Source organism: Coregonus clupeaformis, chromosome 15, assembly GCF_020615455.1.
Source record: "Coregonus clupeaformis isolate EN_2021a chromosome 15, ASM2061545v1, whole genome shotgun sequence".
Classification (NCBI taxonomy): Eukaryota; Metazoa; Chordata; class Actinopteri; order Salmoniformes; family Salmonidae; genus Coregonus; species Coregonus clupeaformis.
In genome coordinates this window covers 16,711,968-16,735,428 of record NC_059206.1, presented here as the reverse complement: position 1 = coordinate 16,735,428, position 23,461 = coordinate 16,711,968, and the positions used below count along the sequence as shown (strand labels likewise).

At 43.1% G+C, this 23,461-nt stretch overlaps 1 protein-coding gene across 1 annotated transcript; it reads left to right on the top strand.

The window, feature by feature from the left end:
- The first annotated feature begins 16,876 nt into the window (after nt 1-16,876).
- LOC121583520 (toll-like receptor 8) lies at nt 16,877-20,988 on the top strand. The gene has a single exon (XM_041899661.2). The coding sequence runs from the start codon at nt 16,877-16,879 to the stop codon at nt 19,985-19,987; it is 3,111 nt and encodes a 1,036-aa protein (XP_041755595.1). The 3' UTR covers nt 19,988-20,988.
- The last annotated feature ends 2,473 nt before the right edge of the window (nt 20,989-23,461 follow it).

The window sequence follows — 23,461 nt, the reverse complement described above, 5'->3', positions numbered from 1 at the left end:
ACGAGGGGACTAAACTATTGGTGGACAGCCTGCAGGAACCTCTCTATGTCAAGGTAACACACAACCACACAACCACACACACACTCAAGCAGGCACAAACACACAGACACACACAAACAAACAGCATTGTGCAGACACACATCTCACAGTGTGATCTGACAGATGTATGGTGTGTGTTTCCCTGCAGGTGTTTGACTATGACTTCGGCCTTCAGGATGACTTCAAGGCACCTATTCACAATTCTAAAACTGTTCTTACTATAAAGACAATCTGACATCGGACAAATGACATGCACAATCACGGGGTTGGGTTGGGGTGAGATCATCCAAGAGTCATTCCACTTTTCTAAATAGAGGAACAAAGATGTTACTAAAAGGGGTGGGAGTACATTGTACAGAGGTCCCGGGCACACCGAGAAAAACTGATCGAGCCAATGGTTTTTCTATGGGGTCATACGTTGACGGACAACAGAGTTAACATTTTGATGGATTAAACAGAGTCGTAGTGCATTCCTTGAGCATTTAATTTGTTTCTGTGTGGCTGGGGCCTGATGGGATGCATTGCACAACCTTGACCCCAGAACACATATACCATGCATTTAGAGGAAGTTTCAACATCCATGTAAAAAGGTCAGCATTCACAGAGCATTCAGAATACTCATACAAAAGACTCAGAATACACTCTCAATGTGGAAGCGCAACCAGCAAGGGGCCAGATGACTTCCTGTGTGATGGACAAAACAAAGAGGAGCCTCATCCACCCCTACTGTCTGACATCTCTCTGGGAGCACTATGAAGGAACACTGGTAAGTACCATAAATTAATTATTGTACCATAAATGTGAGAATCTTAATATTTTGGCTCACATTTAAAAGTACCTTTGATTTAATTGAAGAGTTTTATGGTTTCGTATGACCAGTACATTCCTACAATGGGCTTTGGATATGAGGAAAACTGAAATGAGGAAAACTGAAATATTGTGTTGATTCATCCCAACAACATAATTCAAAAGTGGATGAACAGCCCAATTGCCCAATGGCATGGCACACATGAACCATCAAGTTAAATATTTCCTTAGACAAGACACTTCACACAATTTATTTTAAATATACACTTAATGAAAGTTTTAAATAGGACCAACGCATTATTTACAGATGTATAAATTCATAAGTAAAATATTAATATTGAATCTTGAAATATATGGCAAATTCAATTAGCTAAATCATGAAATAAAAATCTACCTTCAAAAATGTTTTTTGAAGTTCAGGAAAGCAGAAGTAAAATTATGATACATGTTTTTCCTCACAGTACAACACAAACATGATTTTTTTTTACGCCAAGAGAGGTCCTCGGGAATAATCTAAAATACACAGGTTCTTTGCATCAGGGAGTGGAGCATGGTAATGACCAGCCAGATATCATATACAAAATACATTTTATTTACAGGAAAAGAGTTCAGGTATGTTCATCAGACACAATCTTCAGTGGCTTGTGTTCCGTACATTCACTGCTGACCAGAAGCACAAATAGTTTAATAATCTCAGTTCTGCCATCAGCACAAATACTCAATAATCACTTCATGTATCACAATCAGTGGCGATTTTAGCATGTAAATCTTGGTGGGGCAAAGAAAACAAAAAAAGTGGGATGCATGCCAGCAAAGCCACTACACAACACAATACTAAACAATACATTAATTGCACTATAACGGTGACAAACGGTGCCCACAAACTGTTAGGGCCTACATAAAGCTGTCCCAACAGCAGTCCCATCATCTTACCACTGCTACACCTGGCTATCAGCGGAGCCTTGTCTGGCAGCAAAACAGTTAATTTAGCCTCATTTACTGCCTATTAAAAAAAACAGCTAATATGGCTGACTTGCTTAAACAAATGTGGTTTCAAATGAAAATTGAGATGTACGAACTATGGCATAAGGGGACGACAAGCGGATAAAAGGCAATCCGTAATTTCGAATAAGACATTAATGAGCGAGCTAGGACGGACGTAGTCAATATAACTACATTTATTTGTTTAGCACTTTTGAAATGTACAGCGACAGAATTCAGAACATGGGCCGTTCTTACAGTGTTCTCCCTGTACACCAAGTCAGAACCGTAGGACAAATAAAGTGGGCATATAAGCAGACAATGAAAGCTCGTAGACAAGATGGCGTATTGAATAGAAAGCGGTACAAAACACCTCAAGATAAAAACATAATATTCCAAATCAGTAAGTTAGACTAAATACTAGCATTTCATATATTCACAGTTAATATAATTCAATCTGGATAATAACACAAAACAGATCATAAGGCTAGAGAAATATATCGACAAATATTACAACAACACGCAACACCCAAACATGACTGAAGACAAGCTTGGAGAGCCGATCCCCAAAAGGAAACGCGACTCATCGACTGATACAGATGATATATGCTTTTCACCACTGGGTATGGTAAGTGTGGAAAGCGACCTGTTGAAGTCGATAAATGACAAATTGGGCATACTAGAATTGGTCAGTAAAGACGTAAAAGAGTTGAAAGCGAGTCTTCAAATGAGTGACGAAAAAGCTTTGGTAACGTTGCCAAATGTGCTTTTTTTAAGGATAAAGCTATGGTGAAAAGCCTAGGAAAAAGACTTGCTGGCACGAAAATAGGCATGAATGATCAGTTCCCGAGGGAGATTGTAGAAAGGCGCAAAGTTCAGTATCCAATCTTCAAGGAAAACAGATTAAAAGGGAAACGTGTTGCACTCGTGGTGGATAAACTATATCTTGACAACCAAATGTTCAGAGACACAAAGACTACTCCATGGCTATTCTAAAAGTTGTAATAGAGGAGTCGAATATTGGAGCACTTGATACTAGCAATGATAGGGATTGTAATATTAAATAACATTTATAGTAAGTATAGTATTTTATAAAAGGATAAAACGACATAACAAGCAGAATAATACATATTTAAATACAAATAATTAGAACATGGCTTTTTTGGCGGGAGGTTGTTGTTTTGGCGGATGGTTGTTGTGGTTGGTCCTGTGTTCTCTCTGGCGTCCTTTCCCCCTTGCGGCAGATGTGGATGCGGGTGCGTTTGCACGCTCAGCCCATTTCTTCCGCAGTCAACCATGTGGTGTGCATTTTTGTGTTTGAAAAGGTGCGGCGTTAAGTGAGTGAGAGGGGAAATGGTTGCATATCCCAGAGCCGACCGGGGGTCTATGAGCAGGGGTAGTGAGAGAGAGCTTTCAATTTTGTGTAGATGAGGGATATACGTTTTTAAATATAGTATACATCTAATCTAATTTTTCATTGTCCTATCATGATGGAAAGATTCCTAACTCTATAACCTGGACACCCACCTGAGCGACCCATATACCAAAGAGAAGTTCCCATCTCTTTTATGGACCTGCTGTGAGTATGCAGCCTAAACAGAGAAATAAATGCGGTCAGAGACCTACTTGAGCAGCACCGCCCCCTCAAGATTCTGAGCCTGCCTGGCAGGGTTGGTCCTACAAAGCCAAAGCCCCCTAATGGGAGAGCATAATATACAAGGAAATTCTCAAAGCTGCTAATGAGAACCTTGACGACCTTTTACCTAGCCGGTGGGGATTCCGGTGGGGTATGCCCACCCAGGTAGTGGCAGTGCTGGCAACACTGGCTGCAGTAACCCATGGGGAGGGGGTCACACTCGGACAATCAGAGAGGGGGTTTATCATTGTGGCCCAGGTGGCACAAAATAATCAAAGGTCTGACCGCACGGAGATGCTTGGGAAAATGGTTACAACAGGGGATCAGAGTGTTTGTGTCTCAGGTGAAGAGGGTGGATCTGATCTCCATCACCTAGGACTTGACATAGATTAAGTAGATTAATCAAATCTCACATTGTTATCAATTTCTGCTCAATCTGCATGCTTTCTCAATCAGCTTTAACTGTATGTGCACTCGTAAATCAAGTTATTTCTCGAGTTGGGCTCTGGGATATAACAGCCGTTGAGTATCTGATTTTATGGTGGATTGTGGAGGAGGGGGGTTGAGTGTGTTGGAGTATGTGAGTATGTGCGTGTGTGCTTGTCTGGCATCTGTTGTGGGGGGGGTATGGGATGGACCATGGGAATTATTTGCTAGGATAATAATTGCTTGACAATGAATTAAATGTAATACAATGGTAATCCGGGTTATATGTTAGAATCCTACGCGTGAATTGCCGACATTATTACGCATATTAATTGATAATGATGGAAAATAGGATATGCATAATTTTTTTAAAATAGTTATATAGATATATATATAGAGAGAGAGGTGAAAGCATTGGAAATGCTTAATCTGCTTCTGTTTTGTGGGTGGCACTGTGTGCTGTTTTCGATGGATGGGTCCTGGCCTCTCGGGGCCTTAGGGATCTGGAGGGACGTGGGTGGGATGCTGATCACTGGGATGACGGCTCAACTTGGGATGGGGAGGGGCTTTAGCGGGGGAATTAGTGGAGAACAACTGAAGGGTTACTCCGTAGCAATGCAAATATCACGGTACAGCTATATGGACACTCAATCATTACGGTATTTTTTATTGGTAAATTTACAAACATATATAATGATAAATAGACTTGAAACTTGTATCTCATTATGGTGAAATAAGTATAGCCAGTTATAATTGTAATGGCTTAGCTGATAATAACAAAAGAAGAACAATATTTACATGGCTAAAAGAGAATGAATATAATATCTATTGTATACAGGAAACTCATTCAACAATTCGAGATGAAGTAGCGTGGAAAAAATAATGGAGGGGGGAAATATACTTCTCCCATGGGCAAAGAAATTCAAAAGGCGTGATGATATTAATTAATAGTAATTTCGATCCGAATGTGCAAATTGTCAAAATAGATACGCAAGGTAGATGGATTATTTTAAATATGTTATTGGACCATAAACAGATATGGCTCATTAACCTTTACAGACCAAATAATGATGATCCACAATTCTTTGACAATATATATAATAAATTATCAAGCCTGCAAGCAATTCAAGACAATATTATTATGGTGGGGGATTATAATACTGTTTTAAATAGCTCAATGGACCGTAAAGGAAATCACACCACAAACAATCACCCACATGCTCTTAAGGAAATTGTGAATGTCATGGATACATTAGAACTAGTAGATATATGGAGGCTTAAATATACTGATCTAGTGAGATATACATGGCGGAGACTGAATCAAGCTAGTCGTCTTGACATCTTTCTTATCTCTTTCTCTTTGGCACCAAAAGTAAAAAAAAAGTGTTGATAGGTGATAGAATGCGGTCAGACCATCATATAATAGGCAAATACATTACTCTTACTGAATTTCCACGTGGGCGAGGATATTGGAAATTTAATCAAATCATAATTTATTTATAATTAGAACAAAGGAATTTATAACTGACTTTTTCCAACATAACATAGGCACAGCGAATCCCCTTATTGTATGGGACACCTTTAAATGTGCCTTTAGAGGCCATGCAATTCAGTACTCATCTCGAAAACAAAAGCAATTTAGGTCAAAAGAGTTTATACTAAGAAAGGAAATAGAAAATCTAACAGAACAGATAGATGGCAATAAAAACTGTAACATAGAGGCTCAGAATAAATTAGAGAAAAAACAAAAAGAAATGGAGAAACCTATTCAAGAAAGATCAAGTGTAATATATTATAAAAATAAAGCAAACTGGATGGAATATGGGGAAAAATGCACAAAATTCTTTTTTAATCTTCAACATAGGAATGCTACCAAAAAGAACTTAATGAAACTGGTTACAATTGACGGAGTCACCCATAATTCACCAAATGATATTTTGAAGGAAGAAACAAAGTACTTTAAGCATATGTTTTCTTTTCAGTCGCCTCCATCTCCTCTAACTGAAGCTAATTGTAGAGATGTTTTTTCTATTGTTAATGTCAAATTAACAGCCACACAGAAAGACTCATGTGAAGGTGAAATTACAGAGGAGGAACTTCTGGATGCAATTAAAGACTTTAAGTCTGGGAAAACTCCAGGGTTGGATGGCATACCAGTTGAGGTATACCAAACTTTTTTTGATATACTAAGAGGACCGTTATTAGCATATTTTAACCACTCCTATGTAAATGGTAGATTATCTGACACTCAAGAAGAAGGTCTGATCTCATTATTACTGAAACAGGATACAAGTGGAAAATATAAAGATCCAGTCCATTTACGAAATTGGAGGCCCCTTACACTTCAGTGTTGTGATGCAAAAATCCTAGCAAAATGTATAGCGCATAGAATTAAAAAGGTATTGTCGGATATTATTCATTCTAATCAGACAGATTTTTTACATGGAAGATACATTGGAGATAATATAAGGCAAGTATTGGAAACAATAGAACACTATGGAAAATATGGGAAACCAGGCCTGCTATTCGAAAAGGCATTTGATAAAGTTCGACTGGGGTTTATATATAAATGCCTGGAGCATTTCAATTTTGGAGAATCTCTTATTAAATGGGTCAAAATCATGTATAGTAACCCTAGGTGTAAAATAGTAAATAATGGCTATTTCTCAGAAAGTTTTAAACTGTCAAGAGGAGTGAAACAAGGTTGTCCACTATCGGCATATCTATTTATTGTGGCCATCGAGATGTTAGCTATTAAAATCAGATCCAATAATAATATCAGAGGATTTGAAACACAGGGCTTAAAAACAAAGGTGTCATTGTACACTGATGATTCATGTTTTCTTTTAAATCCACAACTAGAATCCCTCCACAGCCCCATAGAGGATCTAGATACATTTTCTAACCTCTCTGGATTACAACTAAATTATGACAAATGTACTATATTATGTATTGGATCACTAAAAAATACAATTTTTACATTACCATGTAGTTTACCAATAAAATGGTCTGATGGTGATGTGGATGTACTCAGAATACATATCCCAAATAGAAATTAATGATCTCACTTCAATACATTTTTATAGAAAGTTAGCAAAAATAGATAAGATCTTACTACCATGGAAAGGAAAATAGCTGTCAATTTGTGGAAAAATCACCCTGATTAACTCTTTAGTACTATCCCAGTTTACCTATTTGCTTATGGTCTTGCCTACGCCTAGCGAACAGTTTTTTAAATTATATGAGAAAAAAACATTCAATTTTATTTGGAACGGCAAGCCAGACAAAATTAAAAGGGCATATTTATATAATGAATATGAATTCGGAAGACAGAAATGATTAAATATTAAAGCATTAGACCTATCACTAAAAGCTTCAGTCATACAAAAGTTATACTTAAATCCGAACTGGTTCTCAAGCAAATTAGTAAGATTGTCTCACCCAATGTTCAAGAAAGGCCTTTTTCCCTTTATTCAGATTACAACAACTCATTTGCAGTTATTTGAAAAGGAAATCATCTCCCAAATATCACTATTTCTAAAACAAGCCATAGAAAGTTGGTTGCAATTTCAATTTAATCCTCCAGAAACGACAGAACAAATAATGCAACAAATATTGTGGTTAAATTCAAATATACTAATTGACAAAAAAACTTTTTTTTTTGACAGAATGTTTAAAAAAGGTATAATCTTTGTAAATGATATCATCGGTAGGACTGGTGGAGTTATGTCGCACATGCAGCTAACAAAAACATATGGAAATGTCTGTTCTCCCCAAAATTACAACCAAATAATTGCAGCCTTACCGTAAAAGTGGAAGAGGAAAGTGGAAGGGGGAGAAAGTAAGGAACTTGTCTGTCGGCCTTGCATTAAAGAACATAATTGGTTAAGGAAAACTGTGCTAAATAAAAAAGTATATGAGTTTCACTTAAGGACCAAAGGATTGACAGCCGTCCCATATAGATTACAAAATAGTTGGGAAGAGATCTTTGACGTACCGATCCCATGGCATAGTGTTTATGAACTGACATGCAAAACGACACCGGATTAAAAAATTAGAATCTTTCAAATTAAATTATTATATAAAATTCTTGCTACCAATAGAATGTTATTTTTATGGGGGATACAATCTTCACAGCTCTGCAGATTTTGCTGTGAAGAGACAGAATCATTAGATAATTTGTTTTGGTTCTGTCCATTTGTAGCTTGTTTTTGGACACAGGTCCAGGAATGGCTAAAGGATTGCAATATTTACCTGGAGCTAACCTTGCAGATACAGTGGGGAAAAAAAGTATTTAGTCAGCCACCAATTGTGCAAGTTCTCCCACTTAAAAAGATGAGAGAGGCCTGTAATTTTCATAATATGTACACGTCAACTATGACAGACAAATTGAGAAAATCTTGTCCAGAAAATCACATTGTAGGATTTTTAATGAATTTATTTGCAAATTATGGTGGAAAATAAGTATTTGGTCACCTACAAATAAGCAAGATTTCTGGCTCTCACAGACCTGTAACTTCTTCTTTAAGAGGCTCCTCTGTCCTCCACTCGTTACCTGTATTAATGGCACCTGTTTGAACTTGTTATCAGTATAAAAGACACCTGTCCACAACCACAAACAGTCACACTCCAAACTTCACTATGGCCAAGACCAAAGAGCTGTCAAAGGACACCAGAAACAAAATTGTAGACCTGCACCAGGCTGGGAAGACTGAATCTGCAATAGGTAAGCAGCTTGGTTTTAAGAAATCAACTGTGGGAGCAATTATTAGGAAATGGAAGACATACAAGACCACTGATAATCTCCCTCGATCTGGGGCTCCACGCAAGATCTCACCCCGTGGGGTCAAAATGATCACAAGAACGGTGAGCAAAAATCCCAGAACCACACGGGGGGACCTAGTGAATGACCTGCAGAGAGCTGGGACCAAAGTAACAAAGCCTACCATCAGTAACACACTACGCCGCCAGGGACTCAAATCCTGCAGTGCGAGACGTGTCCCCCTGCTTAAGCCAGTACATGTCCAGGCCCGTCTGAAGTTTGCTAGAGTGCATTTGGATGATCCAGAAGAGGATTGGGAGAATGTCATATGGTCAGATGAAACCAAAATAGAACTTGTTGGTAAAAACTCAACTCGTCGTGTTTGGAGGACAAAGCATGCTGAGTTGCATCCAAAGAACACCATACCTACTGTGAAGCATGGGGGTGGAAACATCATGCTTTGGGGCTGTTTTTCTGCAAAGGGACCAGGACGACTGATCCGTGTAAAGGAAAGAATGAATGGGGCCATGTATCGTGAGATTTTGAGTGAAAACCTCCTTCCATCAGCAAGGGCATTGAAGATGAAACGTGGCTGGGTCTTTCAGCATGACAATGATCCCAAACACACCGCCCGGGCAATGAAGGAGTGGCTTCGTAAGAAGCATTTCAAGGTCCTGGAGTGGCCTAGCCAGTCTCCAGATCTCAACCCCATAGAACATCTTTGGAGGGAGTTGAAAGTCTGTGTTGCCCAGCGACAGCCCCAAAACATCACTGCTCTAGAGGAGATCTGCATGGAGGAATGGGCAAAAATACCAGCAACAGTGTGTGAAAACCTTGTGAAGACTTACAGAAAATGTTTGACCTGTGCCATTGCCAACAAAGGGTTTATAACAAAGTATTGAGAAACTTTTGTTATTGACCAAATACTTATTTTCCACCATAATTTGCAAATAAATTCATTAAAAATCCTACAATGTGATTTTCTGGAAAAAAAATCTCATTTTGTCTGTCATAGTTGACGTGTACCTATGATGAAAATTACAGGCCTCTCTCATCTTTTTAAGTGGGAGAACTTGCACAATTGGTGGCTGACTAAATACTTTTTTTCCCCACTGTATATAAAAAACATGGGGGATTGGAAGTGATGCAGACAATTACATTGATAGAAGATACAATCTATCTGCAATATTAAGCTGATCCACCCCCCCCCCCCCCAAAAAAATAAAAAATAAAATAAAAAATCACTTCATGTATCACAATCAGTGGCGATTTTAGCATGTAAATCTTGGTGGGGCAAAGAAAACAAAAAAAGTGGGATGCATGCCAGCAAAGCCACTACACAACACAACACTAAACAATACATTAATTGCACTATAACGGTGACAAACGGTGCCCACAAACTGTTAGGGCCTAGTTAAAGCTGTCCCAAAAGCAGTCCCATCATCTTACCACTGCTACACCTGGCTATCAGCGGAGCCTTGTCTGGCAGCGAAACAGTTAATTTAGCCTCATTTACTGCCTATTAAAAAAAACAGCTAATATGGCTGACTTGCTTAAACAAATGTGGTTTCAAATGAAAATTGAGATGTACAAACTATGGCATAAGGGGACGACAAGCGGATAAAAGGCAATCCGTAATTTCGAATAAGACATTAATGAGCGAGCTAGGACGGACGTAGTCAATATAACTACATTTATTTGTTTAGCACTTTTGAAATGTACAGCGACAGAATTCAGAACATGGGCCGTTCTTACAGTGTTCTCCCTGTACACCAAGTCAGAACCGTAGGACAAATAAAGTGGGCATATAAGCAGACAATGAAAGCTCTGACAATATTTGATGATTACATTTCTCTAAAACAGGTTATAGGCTACATGTGTAGCACCAAGTCAGAACAGTAGGCAAAATTAAGAGGGGAAAATAGACCAAATTATTAGGGTGAGGCACATGGACAAGTAACAGCTTACTACACAACATACACTTAGTATTACTTTCTTCGCTACAGTATACATATCTCCCTGGCATATTACATCATTTATGCAGTAGCATACAACACATTTTTGGACTCACCTTGCTGTGCTGTGCTCACTTGAACAGGAAGGTGGCGTGGCGGTCCTTCGTGGGCAAATTTTGTCATCAAAGTCTGGCATTCTCTGGATTTATGGTGCTTTCAAGACAACTGGGAACTCGGAAAAAGGTCGAATCATGATGACATCATTGATTTTCAGGTCGTAGCTCTAGAAAGAGGCCCGATTTCCGGATTTACAATTCGGAGTTGGATGACCGTTCAAAACGTATTTTCCCAGTCAGAGCTAATTTTTTCCAGACTTCCCTGTTGTCTTGAACTCACTGAAGTCAAGTTTCCGCAGTTCCGAGTTAACAGTTGTTTTGAGCGCGGCGCAAATCATGCTTCATTGACAGCATGGCCAATGTTGAATGTTTATCATTTTAAACTTGGAAAAGAGACCCTTATACCCAGATTTGGGACCACACAGCCACTCCACTGAATAGCAGGCTAGTGATTGCTTTGCAATGCTTGCATTTAGCCACTGTCACTGATTCCTTCCAAACCACTCATTGTTGAATTTGCGATTTCCAACTTGTTGTGTAATGTTTATGTACAATGGCCGATGACCACCGATACTTTTGATCTATAATTTCTCTTCATATGACAAGGATTGAAAAGGATTTCCCAGTAGATTGTCAACTTGATTCATGATGACTGCTTGCAAAAGTTTTGAAAGTATAATGTTGACATGATCAGTCCAATCAAAGCTACTGTAGATATAATGTGATTTGACGTCATTTTATCTGTGGCCAATGACCTTGAGCCTTCTTGGATGGGCACTTCTAATGTAACTCTATGGCAGCATCCAAGGGGCTTGAATGTTCTAGCTCTACCCTTACAGTGCCTTGCAAAAGTATTCATCCCCCTTGGCGTTTTCCCTATTTTGTTGCATTACAACCTGTAATTTAAATTGATTTTTATTTGGATTTCATGTAATGGACATACACAAAATAGTCCAAATTGGTGAAGTGAAATGAAAAAAATAACTTGTTTCAAAATATTCAAAAAAATAAAAAACGGAAAAGTGGTGCATGCATATGTATTCACCCCCTTTGCTACGAAGCCCCTAAATAAGATCTGGTGCAACCAATTACCTTCAGAAGTCATAATTAGTTAAATAAAGTCCACCTGTGTGCAATCTAAGTGTCACATGATCTGTCACATGATCTCAATGTATATACACCTGTTCTGAAAGGTCCCAGAGTCTGCAACACCACTAAGCAAGGGGCACCACCAAGCAAGCGGCACCATGAAGACCAAGGAGCTTTCCAAACAGGTCAGGGATAAAGTTGTGGAGAAGTACAGATCAGGGTTGGGTTATAAAAAAAATATCTGAAACTTTGAACATCCCACGGAGCACCATTAAATCCATTATTAAAAAATGGAAAGAATATGGCACCACAACAAACCTGCCAAGAGAGGGCCGCCCACCAAAACTCACGGACCAGGCAAGGAGGGCATTAATCAGAGAGGCAACAAAGAGACCAAAGATAACCCTGAAGGAGCTGCAAAGCTCCACAGTGGAGATTGGAGCATCTGTTCATAGGACCACTTTAAGCCGTACACTCCACAGAGCTGGGCTTTACGGAAAAGTGGCAAGAAAAAAGCAATTGCTTAAAGAAAAAAAAAAAGAAAACATGTTTGGTGTTAGCCAAAAGGCATGTGGGAGACTCCCCAAACATATGGAAGAAGGTAATCTGGTCAGATTAGACTAAAATTGAGCTTTTTGGCCATCAAGGGAAACGCTATGTCTGGTGCATATTCAACAACTCTCATCACCCCGAGAACACCATCCCCACAGTGAAGCATGATGGTGGCAGCGTCATGCTGTGGGGATGTTTTTCATCGGCAGGGACTGGGAAACTGGTCAGAATTGAAGGAATGATGGATGGCGCTAAATACAGGGAAATACTTGAGGGAAACCTGTTTCAGTCTTCCAGATATTTTTGACTGGGACGGAGGTTCACCTTCCAGCAGGACAATGACCCTAAGCATACTGCTAAAGCAACACTTGAGTGGTTTAAGGGGAAACATTTAAATGTCTTGGAATGGCCTAGTCAAAGCCCACACCTCAATCCAATTGAGAATCTGTGGAATGACTTAAAGATTGCTGTACACCAGCGGAACCCATCCAAATTGAAGGAGCTGGAGCAGTTTTGCCTTGAAGAATGGGCAAAAATCCCAGTGGCTAGATGTGACAAGCTTATAGAGACATACCCCAAGAGACTTGCAGCAGTAACAGCTGCAAAAGTGGCTCTACAAAGTATTGACTTTGGGGGGGGGGCTGAATAGTTAAGCATGCTCAAGTTTTCAGTTTGTTGGTTTTATTTCTTGTTGTGTAAATCAAATAATACAAACCCCCCAAAAATCCATTTTAATTCCAGGTTGTAAGGCAACAAAATAGGAAAAATGCCAAGGGGGGTGAATACTTTCGCAAGCCACTGTATACTTGGCGGTGACGTACTGTCCCCACGAGTGACAGTACACTGAGCTAATCCTGGCGCAACTAGAGAACATTACTAAAGCCTACGCTCAGTATTTTCCGCTGGCTACCCCACCACCACAGAAAGCACTGAGCTAGGCTGAAACACCTGCATTTTGGAGCTGCCTTACTCAAGAAAGCAAAAAAGAGACCATGTTTATATGCGACTTTATTAACTCAATGATTCTTTTTTTTTTTTTTACATTGTCTGCAAACTGAAATGTGACACGTATTAATGCCAAAATAACATGCAAAACAGTGTCACGCCCTGACTCAGGGGACTCTTATTTGTTGAGTCAGGGTGTGATTTTCTAGGTGGTGTATATCTATGTTTATGTTGTTGTATGTATATTTCTATGTTGGCCGGTGTGGTTCCCAATCAGAGGCAGCTGTCGCTCGTTGTCTCTGATTGGGGACCATACTTAAGCAGCCTATTGGCACTGTGTAATTGTGGGATCTTGTTCCGTGTAAGGTATGTTGTTTGTGTCTACCTTGGACTTCACGTTTCATTTAGTTTGTTGTTTTGTCGTTGTGTTTATTCGGTATAATAAACATGTATGCATATCACGCTGCGCCTTGGTCCGTCCCGTCTATGAACGAACGTGACAGAAGATCCGACCAAACGAGGACCAAGCATCGTGTCCAGGAGCAGACAGCCTGGACATGGGAGGAGATCCTGGAAGGAAAGGGATCCTGGACACGGGAGGAGATTCAGGCCGGGATGGATCGCCGTCCTTGGGAGGAGACAGTGGAGGCCCGGTATAGAGAGGAGCAGCGGCAATGCAGAAGGCGCCGGTCGAGGAAGAAGGCCGAGAGACAGCCCCAAGAAAAATGTTTGGGGGGGCTAAAAGGTTGGTTGGCGGAGCCTAGTGTTAGAGCAGAGCCAACTACCCGTACTCACGCGAGGAAGCGTGTGACTGGGCAGGCTCCGTGTTATGCGGAGCTACGTACTGTGTCGCCAGTGTGCCGGCACAGTCCTGTACGTCCTGTGCTAGCACCACGCACGTGCCGTGCGAAGATGGGCATCCAGCCAGGACGGGGTGTGCCGGCTCAACGCTCCTGGTCTCCAGTACGCCTCCTCGGTCCTGCATATCCTGCGCCAGTTCTACGAGCTGTATCGCCAGTGCGCGTGCACAGCCCAGTGCATCCTGTGCTAGCGCCCCGCACGTGTAGTGCCAAAGTGGGCAGCCAGCCAGGACGGGTTGTGCCAGCTCTCCGCTCCAGACCTCCAGTCCGCCTTCACAGTCCGGTCCGGCCCGTTCCTGCTCCTCGCACCAAGCCAGTGGTGCGCGTCGCCAGCCTGGCCCGGCCCATTCCTGCTCCTCGCACCAAGCCAGTGGTGCGCATCGCCAGCCCGGCCCGGCCCGTTCCTGCCCCTCACACCAAGCCAGTGGTGAGCATCGCCAGCCCGGCCCGGCCAGTTCCTGCCCCTCACACCAAGACAGTGGTGCGCATCGCCAGCCCGGCCCGGCCCGTTCCTGCTCCTCGCACCAAGCCAGTGGTGCGCGTCGCCAGCCCGGCCCGGCCTGTTCCTGCTCCCCGCACCAAGCCAGTGGTGCGCGTCGCCAGCCCGGTCCGGCCTGTTCCTGCTCCCCGCACCAAGCCAGTGGTGCGCGTCGCCAGCCCGGTCCGGCCTGTCCCTGCTCCTCGCACCAAGCCAGTGGTGCGTGTGTCCAGTCCGGCACGGCCCGTGCCTGTTCCACCGGTGCCTGGTCCGGCACCGGTCAGCTGCTCCACTCCGGAGCCAGAGCAGTCCGCTCCACCGGTGCCTGATCCAGCTCCGGTCAGCTGCTCCACTCCGGAGCCAGAGCAGTCCGCTCCACCGGTGCCTGATCCAGCTCCGGTCAGCTGCTCCACTCCGGAGCCAGAGCAGTCCGCTCCACCGGGGTCCAGTCCAGCTCCAGTCAGCGGCTCCACTCTGGAGCCAGAGCAGTCCGCTCCACCGGTGCCCAGTTCAGCTCCGGTCAGCTGCTCCACCCCGGAGTCAGAGCAATCCGCTCCACCGGGTTCCAGTCCAGCTCCGGCCAGCTGCTCCACTCCGGAGCCAGAGCAGTCCGCTCCACCAGTGCCTGATCCAGCTCCGGTCAGCGGCTCCACTCCGGAGCCAGAGCAGTTCGCTCCACCGATGCCTGATCCAGCTCCGGTCAGCGGCTCCACTCCGGAGCCAGAGCAGTTCGCTCCACCGTCGTCGGGTCCAGCTCCAGTCAGCGGTTCCAGTCCAGACCCAGACGTCAGCCCCTCTCCAGGTTCGGGGTCTCCCACACCAGGGTCCAGACAGGGCTTGGAGGAAGGAGAGGGGAAGCAGCGTGCCGAGGTCCAGACCAGACCAGGGGCGCAACAGGGAGGCGGAGAATAGGTGGTCGTCACGCCCGGAGCCGGATCCGCCTCCGAGGCGGAATGCCCACCCGGCCCCTACCCTGTTAAGTAAAGGTTGTGCGGTCGGAGTCCGCACCTTTGGGGGGGGGGTACTGTCACGCCCTGACTCAGGGGACTCTTATTTGTTGAGTCAGGGTGTGATTTTCTAGGTGGTGTATATCTATGTTTATGTTCTTGTATGTATATTTCTATGTTGGCCGGTGTGGTTCCCAATCAGAGGCAGCTGTCGCTCGTTGTCTCTGATTGGGGACCATACTTAAGCAGCCTATTGGCACTGTGTAGTTGTGGGATCTTGTTCCTTGTAAGGTATGTTGTTTGTGTCTACCTTGGACTTCACGTTTCGTTCAGTTTGTTGTTTTGTCGTTGTGTTTATTCGGTATAATAAACATGTATGCATATCACCCTGCGCCTTGGTCCGTCCCGTCTATGAACGAACATGACAAACAGGCAAGCCCCCCCCAAAAAAGGATACATTATCTCTGGCCAACACACAAAAGTACTGATTATCTCCGGCCAACACACAATAAATACATACACATCAAATAATGAGGAAGGCGTGCCAAGGGAGAATGAAAGCAGCCACCAGAGGAAAGGGGCACACATTGCCATAGACACAATTATTTAATCTCGTCCTCGTCCTCGTCCTCATCCTCGTCCCCCCCAGGGCACGCCAGCCTGAACAATAGCAAGGGGATCCCCTGAATGAGAGATAACACACAGCTTTTATACCAAAAGCACGCCCTTAATTGATCATTATAGACACCTGGTGCTGATAGAGGCTGCGTTCAACACGTCAACAGTTTCACCCTGTTACATATTTACAAAAGACTATACAATTCACTATACAAATGTCCCATTGTTCTTGACTGTGTAATCATCTCCTTCCTCTCAGTAAGTCGCAGAGAGACATCATGTAGCCTACCAGTGGAGGCTGCTGAGGGGAGGACGACTCATAATAATGTCTGGAATAGAGTAAATGGAATGGCATCAAACACATGGTTTTAATGTGTTTGATACCATTCCATTCACTCCATTCCAGCCATTATACTCCATTCCAGCCATTATTATGAGCCGTCCTCCCCTCAGCAGCCTCCACTGTAGCCTACTCACAATTAGCTGAGAAGCTCAGCATTAATTTCCCATGTTTAAAAAGTTGATAACCTGAAGCACTCAACGGTTATAGCAATTTACTATCTTTGCTGTTGTCATTAAATATATAATTTTATCTTACCTCTCACTCCCCTCTTGCAGAGAACCAAGACTACTTTTGGAATCAGATTTTTTCAATCAATATTCATATGATATCCTCTTCCCACAGGTTTCCCCTTTTCCCTGCCTTTCAGAGGCTGCTGTTCATCCTGGTGTTACTGTGTCTCTCCCTCTCCTGCTCTGGGAGGACCTGGGCTCAGAGGAAACTACCCTGTGATGTCATCTCTCTCAAACAATCAGAGTCCTTCGACTGCTCGGACAGGAAGCTACTCCAGGTACCCCAGGATATGAGCCAGAATGCCACACGGCTCGACCTTTCCTCCAACCGGATCAAGAAACTCTCCAGCACCTCATTCAGGAACCTCCGAAACCTGACTCGACTAGACCTTAGCAATAACTTCAACCCCCAGAAACATCCTCTGACAATAGAGAACCAAACATTCTCCATGCTGGATCAGCTCAAGGAACTGCTCCTCGATGGTAATGGTCTTTCTGCAGTGCCAAGTTCCCTTCCATCCAGGCTGCGGTTTCTGAGCCTGAAGTTCAACCGCATCAAAACCATCAGGCCAAACGACTTCATGCATGTCAGACGCTTAGAAACAATCCACTTAATTGGAAACGGCGACTACGGGAGTGTCTGTAATGGACCCCTAGTCATCGAAAACAGAACTTTCTCCCACCTCACTTACCTAGCTAATTTATCACTGTCAAACAACAGATTGATAGCTGTCCCCCAGTTCCTCCCCCCATCCCTCCAGCAGCTCAAACTCAAACAGAACGCTATCACCCACATTCACCAGCATGACCTTAGTAGCCTCACTAGCCTGAGGCTTCTGGGCCTGTCAGGTAACTGCCCTGTGTGTTCTAACACCCCGTTTTCCTGCTCGCCCTGTAATACATCCAATGGGGCACTACAGATCCACCCATATGCCTTCAGGAAGCTGTCCAAGCTGCAGGAACTGAGACTATCAGGAAACTCACTAGATCACCTACAGTCCTCCTGGTTTGAGAACCTCACCAACTTACGCTACCTGTACCTTTCATTCAACCGTCTAGTTGGTGAGATAGCCAATGGGGACTTCCTCTCTGTGTTACCTGGCGTAGAGGTGATGGACTTGTCTTACAATAACCCTGGACAATCTTCATATTCCCACAACTTGAAGCTCTCCATTCACTTTTCCAACCTGACATCTCTGAAGACATTACACCTAGAAAACTATGTTTTTTCAACTCTTCACAAAAATGACTTGAACTCACTTTACAATTTATCTCACCTGTCTGTGCTCAATTTGGGAACTAACTTCATCTATCAGACAAACCTTTCATTGTTTAGCATGTTCCACAACTTGTCCAGTGTTGGCCTCTCGGAGAACAAATTTGCTTTCCTGTCTAAGAGAGCAGATGTTTTGTCAATATGTGGGTGTAGCTGTGGCTATGAGCTAAATAGAGACAGGTTTGGGCCTTACATACACAAAGATCGACTCTATCGTCGCCATCTGCCTAACATTAAGCCAAAGTGTATCGCGTACGGTCCAGTACTTGACCTTAGCAGAAACAACATCTTCCACATAAACCCTGATATGCTGCAAGGCCTGGACAACACAGCTTGTCTCAACCTGTCATCTAACGCCATTGGAGACATGTTCAACGGTAGTGAGTTTGTACATTTCCCCAAGCTTAAGTACTTGGATCTATCCCGGAATAAGATCTACTTGCACCATGAGCATGCATTCAGTGAGCTAACAGAACTGGAGGTGTTGGACCTGAGTCATAATAATCATTACTTTGTGGTGGCAGGGCTAAACCACAGTTTAGAGTTCATGGAAAACCTGGGTTCTCTGAAGGTTTTGAACCTGAGCTGGAACGAGATCAGCACCCTCACTCATAACAACATGTCAAGCAGCTCCCTGCAGGAGTTAAACTTCCAGGGCAACCGCCTAGATATCATGTGGAAAATATGCCAGAACTTTGAACTTTTCAGAGCACTTCAAAACCTGACTTCCCTGGATCTGTCATACAACAAGCTTCACCATGTACCGCCTGAGGTCTACAAACACTTCCCCAAGACCCTGAGACGCCTGTCTCTGAGTAAAAACAAACTGAAGGTCTTTGACTGGGAGACGCTCACACAACTACCGCATCTGGAGGAGCTGGACTTGAGTAAGAACAAACTGGAGCAGGTGGCCTGTGCTTTAACCAGTTCACTAAAAGTTCTTGACCTGAGCCATAACAGGATTTCCCAGCTAGCTCCTGGTTTCCTCAGGGGTGCCAGGAGCCTGTGGGTGCTGGACCTCAGCTTCAACCTGTTGGAGCTCATCAACCAGACCACGTTTGAGTCTGGAGCAGAGAACCATCTCCAGCAGCTGTCCCTACAGGGCAACCCGCTCCACTGCACCTGTGACCTGTTGGACTTCCATCTGTGGATGAGGAGCAATGAGGTGGAGCTCCCTCTGCTGGCCACTGAGGTGACATGCGACATGCCCGTGGAGAGGAGGCGCAAGTCTGTGTTGAGCTACGACATAGAGGAGTGTGTGAACAATGACAACGCAATGGCTTTCTGCATTATCACGTCATTTCTCATAATTCTCATTCTGTTGGTATCTCTCACAGCACACCTGTTCTACTGGGATCTGTCCTATATTCTGGACTACTGTGGGGGCAAGATGAAGCATCACCGTCGCTTAGTGCCCACAGACTGTATCTACGATGCCTTTGTCATGTATGACACCACAAACGCGCTGGCTTCTGATTGGGTATTAAACCATCTAAGGGTGGAGCTCGAGGAGCGTGGAGAGATGGCCCGACCCCTCTGCCTGGAGGAGCGTGATTGGACACTGGGTACGCCTGTCATGGACAACCTGTCCAATAGCGTGCGGCAGAGCAGGAAGACAGTGTTTGTGCTGACGGACGGCTTCCTGTCGCGTGGTGTAGTCAAAATGGCTGCCCTGCTGGTGCAGCAGCGGCTGGTGGAGGAGGGGGTGGACGCCATGGTGCTGCTGCTACTGCAGCCCCAGGTCTTGCAACGCTCACGCATCCTCCACCTGCGCAAGCGGCTCTGCAGGCGCAGTGTTCTGGAGTGGCCCGCGGATGCCGGTCCAGCTGCCCAGCGATTGTTCTGGCACCACCTGAAGAGAGCCATTCGGAAAGATCAGAGAGGCACTCACACAACACTACACAGCACATACTTCACTGGGCGGTGAACCCACTGACATTAGAGGAACTTAGGAGTCTTAAAAAGTCAAAGTGAAGGATATTGGTGACCTAAGACTACTGTATAATTTTGAATATTAAACGTGGAGAGAGGATGAAGACTGTGATGAAGGCAACATCGGCAATTTGCTGGCATCAAAGCACAGCGTGTGGTTCACCAGCACCCTCCCCATCAGCGAGACCCCTAGAGGCTTGAAATGTAATAAAACTACTGTTGACGTTCTGAATGTATTTTTATGTCTGATTTCTTTTCTAAGCTCATATAAAGAGCTGAACATGTTGATATGACTCTCTGTTAGGCCTATTGTATGTTTTATGGTTTTTCCTTTTCAGAGATGTTGTCCTAATCTGTTTGCCGGTCTGATGGCTGTATCAGAAGAGGAGCAGCCCGGTTGTTCCCATAATATTGAAATGTGATTTGGTTAGAATAGAGTTGTGATTTTTTCCTCCTTTTGTTTCCTTTTGTTTTAGCCACCAGAGTGATGCTAATTAAAAGTTGAGGATATTGTAATTTTAGTTCCGTCCACCAGAGTGATGCTTCCTTCGAGAAAAGAACAGCTGGTTCAAAGGAGGTGTTGCAGATTTTAAAACACTTCCGTGTTCGGCTAGAAGCCGAAAGGATACTCTGAGGAGGTGAGCCGACCACCTATCAGTTTCCGGGTCACAGAGGAGAGGAGGACAGAGTCGTAGAGGAGAGAACAGACTTTTTCCCAATTGAGACTCTCCCCCTGTGGGTCTGTAGGACCAGGGATGGAGAACACTGAGTCAGATGATAGGAAAAGCCACTGATATGGAAATAGTAGTTGATACATCATGCCAGTCCTAAACACATGAACCAGGGAGTATTTAAGATCAGTAAAATTCTCTTCCCATAGGCAACCGTTGTAACTGAGTTTATTGGGCCGTTCCACCAATTCAGTGCCTTTTGAGAAGTGAAACTTGGTAAGTTTGATTTCACCTCATTTTAACATTCTGTCATAAAGAGCACATGTTCAACTTCATAAATAACATGTTTTCCCATCTCAAAATGACTATATTAAGTGCCTATTAAGTGCCAAATAAAGTAACAGGGTTGACCATAACAGGGTTAAAGATTTATTCTGTAACACTTTAAAGATTTATTCTGTAAAACTTTACTTGACACCAAGTAAAGTGTGTGTGTGCAATTACAATGATAATTTAATATGGTCAATAAAAATATATATATACAGTTGAAGTCGGAGGTTTACGTACACCTTTGCCAAATACATTTAAACTCAGTTTTTCACAATTCCTGACATTTAATCCTAGTAAAAATTCCCTGTCTTAGGTCAGTTAGGATCACCACTTTATTTTAAGAATATGAAATGAATGATTTGTTTCAGCTTTTATTTATTTCATCACATTCCCAGTGGGTCAGAAGTTTACATACACTCAATTAGTATTTGGTAGCATTGCCTTTAAATTGTTTAACTTGGGTCAAACGTTTCGGGTAGCCTTCCACAAGCTTCCCACAATAAGTTGGGTGAATTTTGGCCCATTCCTCCTGACAGAGCTGGTGTAACTGAGTCAGGTTTGTAGGCCTCCTTGCTCGCACATGCTTTTTCAGTTCTGCCCACAAATGTTCTATAGGATTGAGGTCAGGGCTTTGTGATGGCCACTCCAATACTTTTACTTTGTTGTCCTTAAGCCATTTTGCCACAACTTTGGAAATATGCTTGGGGTCATTGTCCATTTGGAAGACCCATTTGCGACCAAGCTTTACCTTCCTGACTGATGTCTTGAGATGTTGCTTCAATATATCCACATAATTTTCCTTCCTCATGATGCCATCTATTTTGTGAAGAGCAACAGTCCTCCTGCAGCAAAGCACCCCCACAGCATGATGCTGCCACCCCCGTGCTTCACGGTTGGGATGGTGTTCTTCGGCTTGCAAGCGCTCCCCTTTTTCCTCCAAACATAACGATGGTCATTATGGCCAAATGGTTCTATTTTTGTTTCAACAGACCAGAGGACATTTCTCCAAAAAGTAAGATCTTTGTCCCCATGTGCAGTTGCAAACCGTAGTCTGGCTTTTTTATGGCGGTTTTGGAGCAGTGGCTTCTTCCTTGCTGAGTGGCCTTTCAGGTTATGTCGATGTAGGACTCGTTTTACCGTGGATATAGATAATTTTGTACGTGTTTCCTCCAGCATCTTCACAAGGTCCTTTGCTGTTGTTCTGGGATTGATTTGCACTTTTCGCACCAAAGTACGTTCATTTCTAGGAGACAGAACGTGTCTCTTTCCAGAGCGGTATGACGGCTGCGTGGTCCCATGGTGTTTATACTTGCGTACTATTGTTTGTACAGATTAACGTGGTACCTTCAGGTGTTTGGAAATTGCTCCCAATGATGAACCAGACTTGTGGAGGTCTAAAATTATTTTTCTGAGGTCTTGGCTGATTTCTTTTGATTTTCCCATGATGTCAAGCAAAGAGGCACTGAGTTTGAAGGTAGGCCTTGAAATACATCCACAGGTACACCTCCCATTGACTCAAATGATGTAAATTAGCCGATCAGAAGCTTCTAAAGCCATGACATAATTTTCTGGAATTTTCCAAGCTGTTTAAAGGCACAGTCAACTTAGTGTATGTAAACTTCTCACCCACTGGAATTGTGATACAGACAATTATAAGTGAAATAATCTGGCTGTAAACAATTGTCGGAAAAATTACTTGTCTCATGCACAAAGTAGATGTTCTAACCGACTTGCCAAAACTATAGTTTGTTAACAAGACATTTGTGGAGTGGTTGAAAAACGAGTTTTAATGACTCCAACCTAAGTGTATGTAAACTTCCGACTTCAACTGTATGTAACATAAACATAATAATATAACATTTAGCAGACGTTTTTATCCAAAGCGACTTACAGTCATGCGTGCATAATTATTTTATTTTTTGTGTATGGGTGGTCCCGGGGATCGAACCCACTACCTTGGCGTTACAAGTGCCGTGCTCTACCAGCTGAGCTACAGAGGACCACATACTGTTGACACGTAGGCTATGGTGTAATGGAATGTTTTGCCTTGTGTGGTAGGTTTTGTGGGTTTTGACCATCTTATGGAGGTGTCCTAACAGGCATAAAATAACTACCTTGTCACCAAGTAAAGTCATAATATGTCATAACAGCTGACATAACTTGTCATAACCTGTCATAATATGGTCATAACACTGAGTGTCAAAACCCACATTTATTCAAATGATCTTTTACCCTGCCAAGAAGTTTCCTTTTGATGGAAAGTTTGTTTCTTAAATCCTTTGTTGTTGTTGTAATGAATTCTTTACAGTCATGTTTTTTTCATTATATTTTAAATAACTTTCATGACCATTCTGTGTGTCTTTACTTGGACTAAGAAAATACACTTTATGATACTGTCAAGAAGCATTATGACCATACTTTGTCACTTTACTTGGACTAAGAAAATACACTTTATGACACTGTCACGA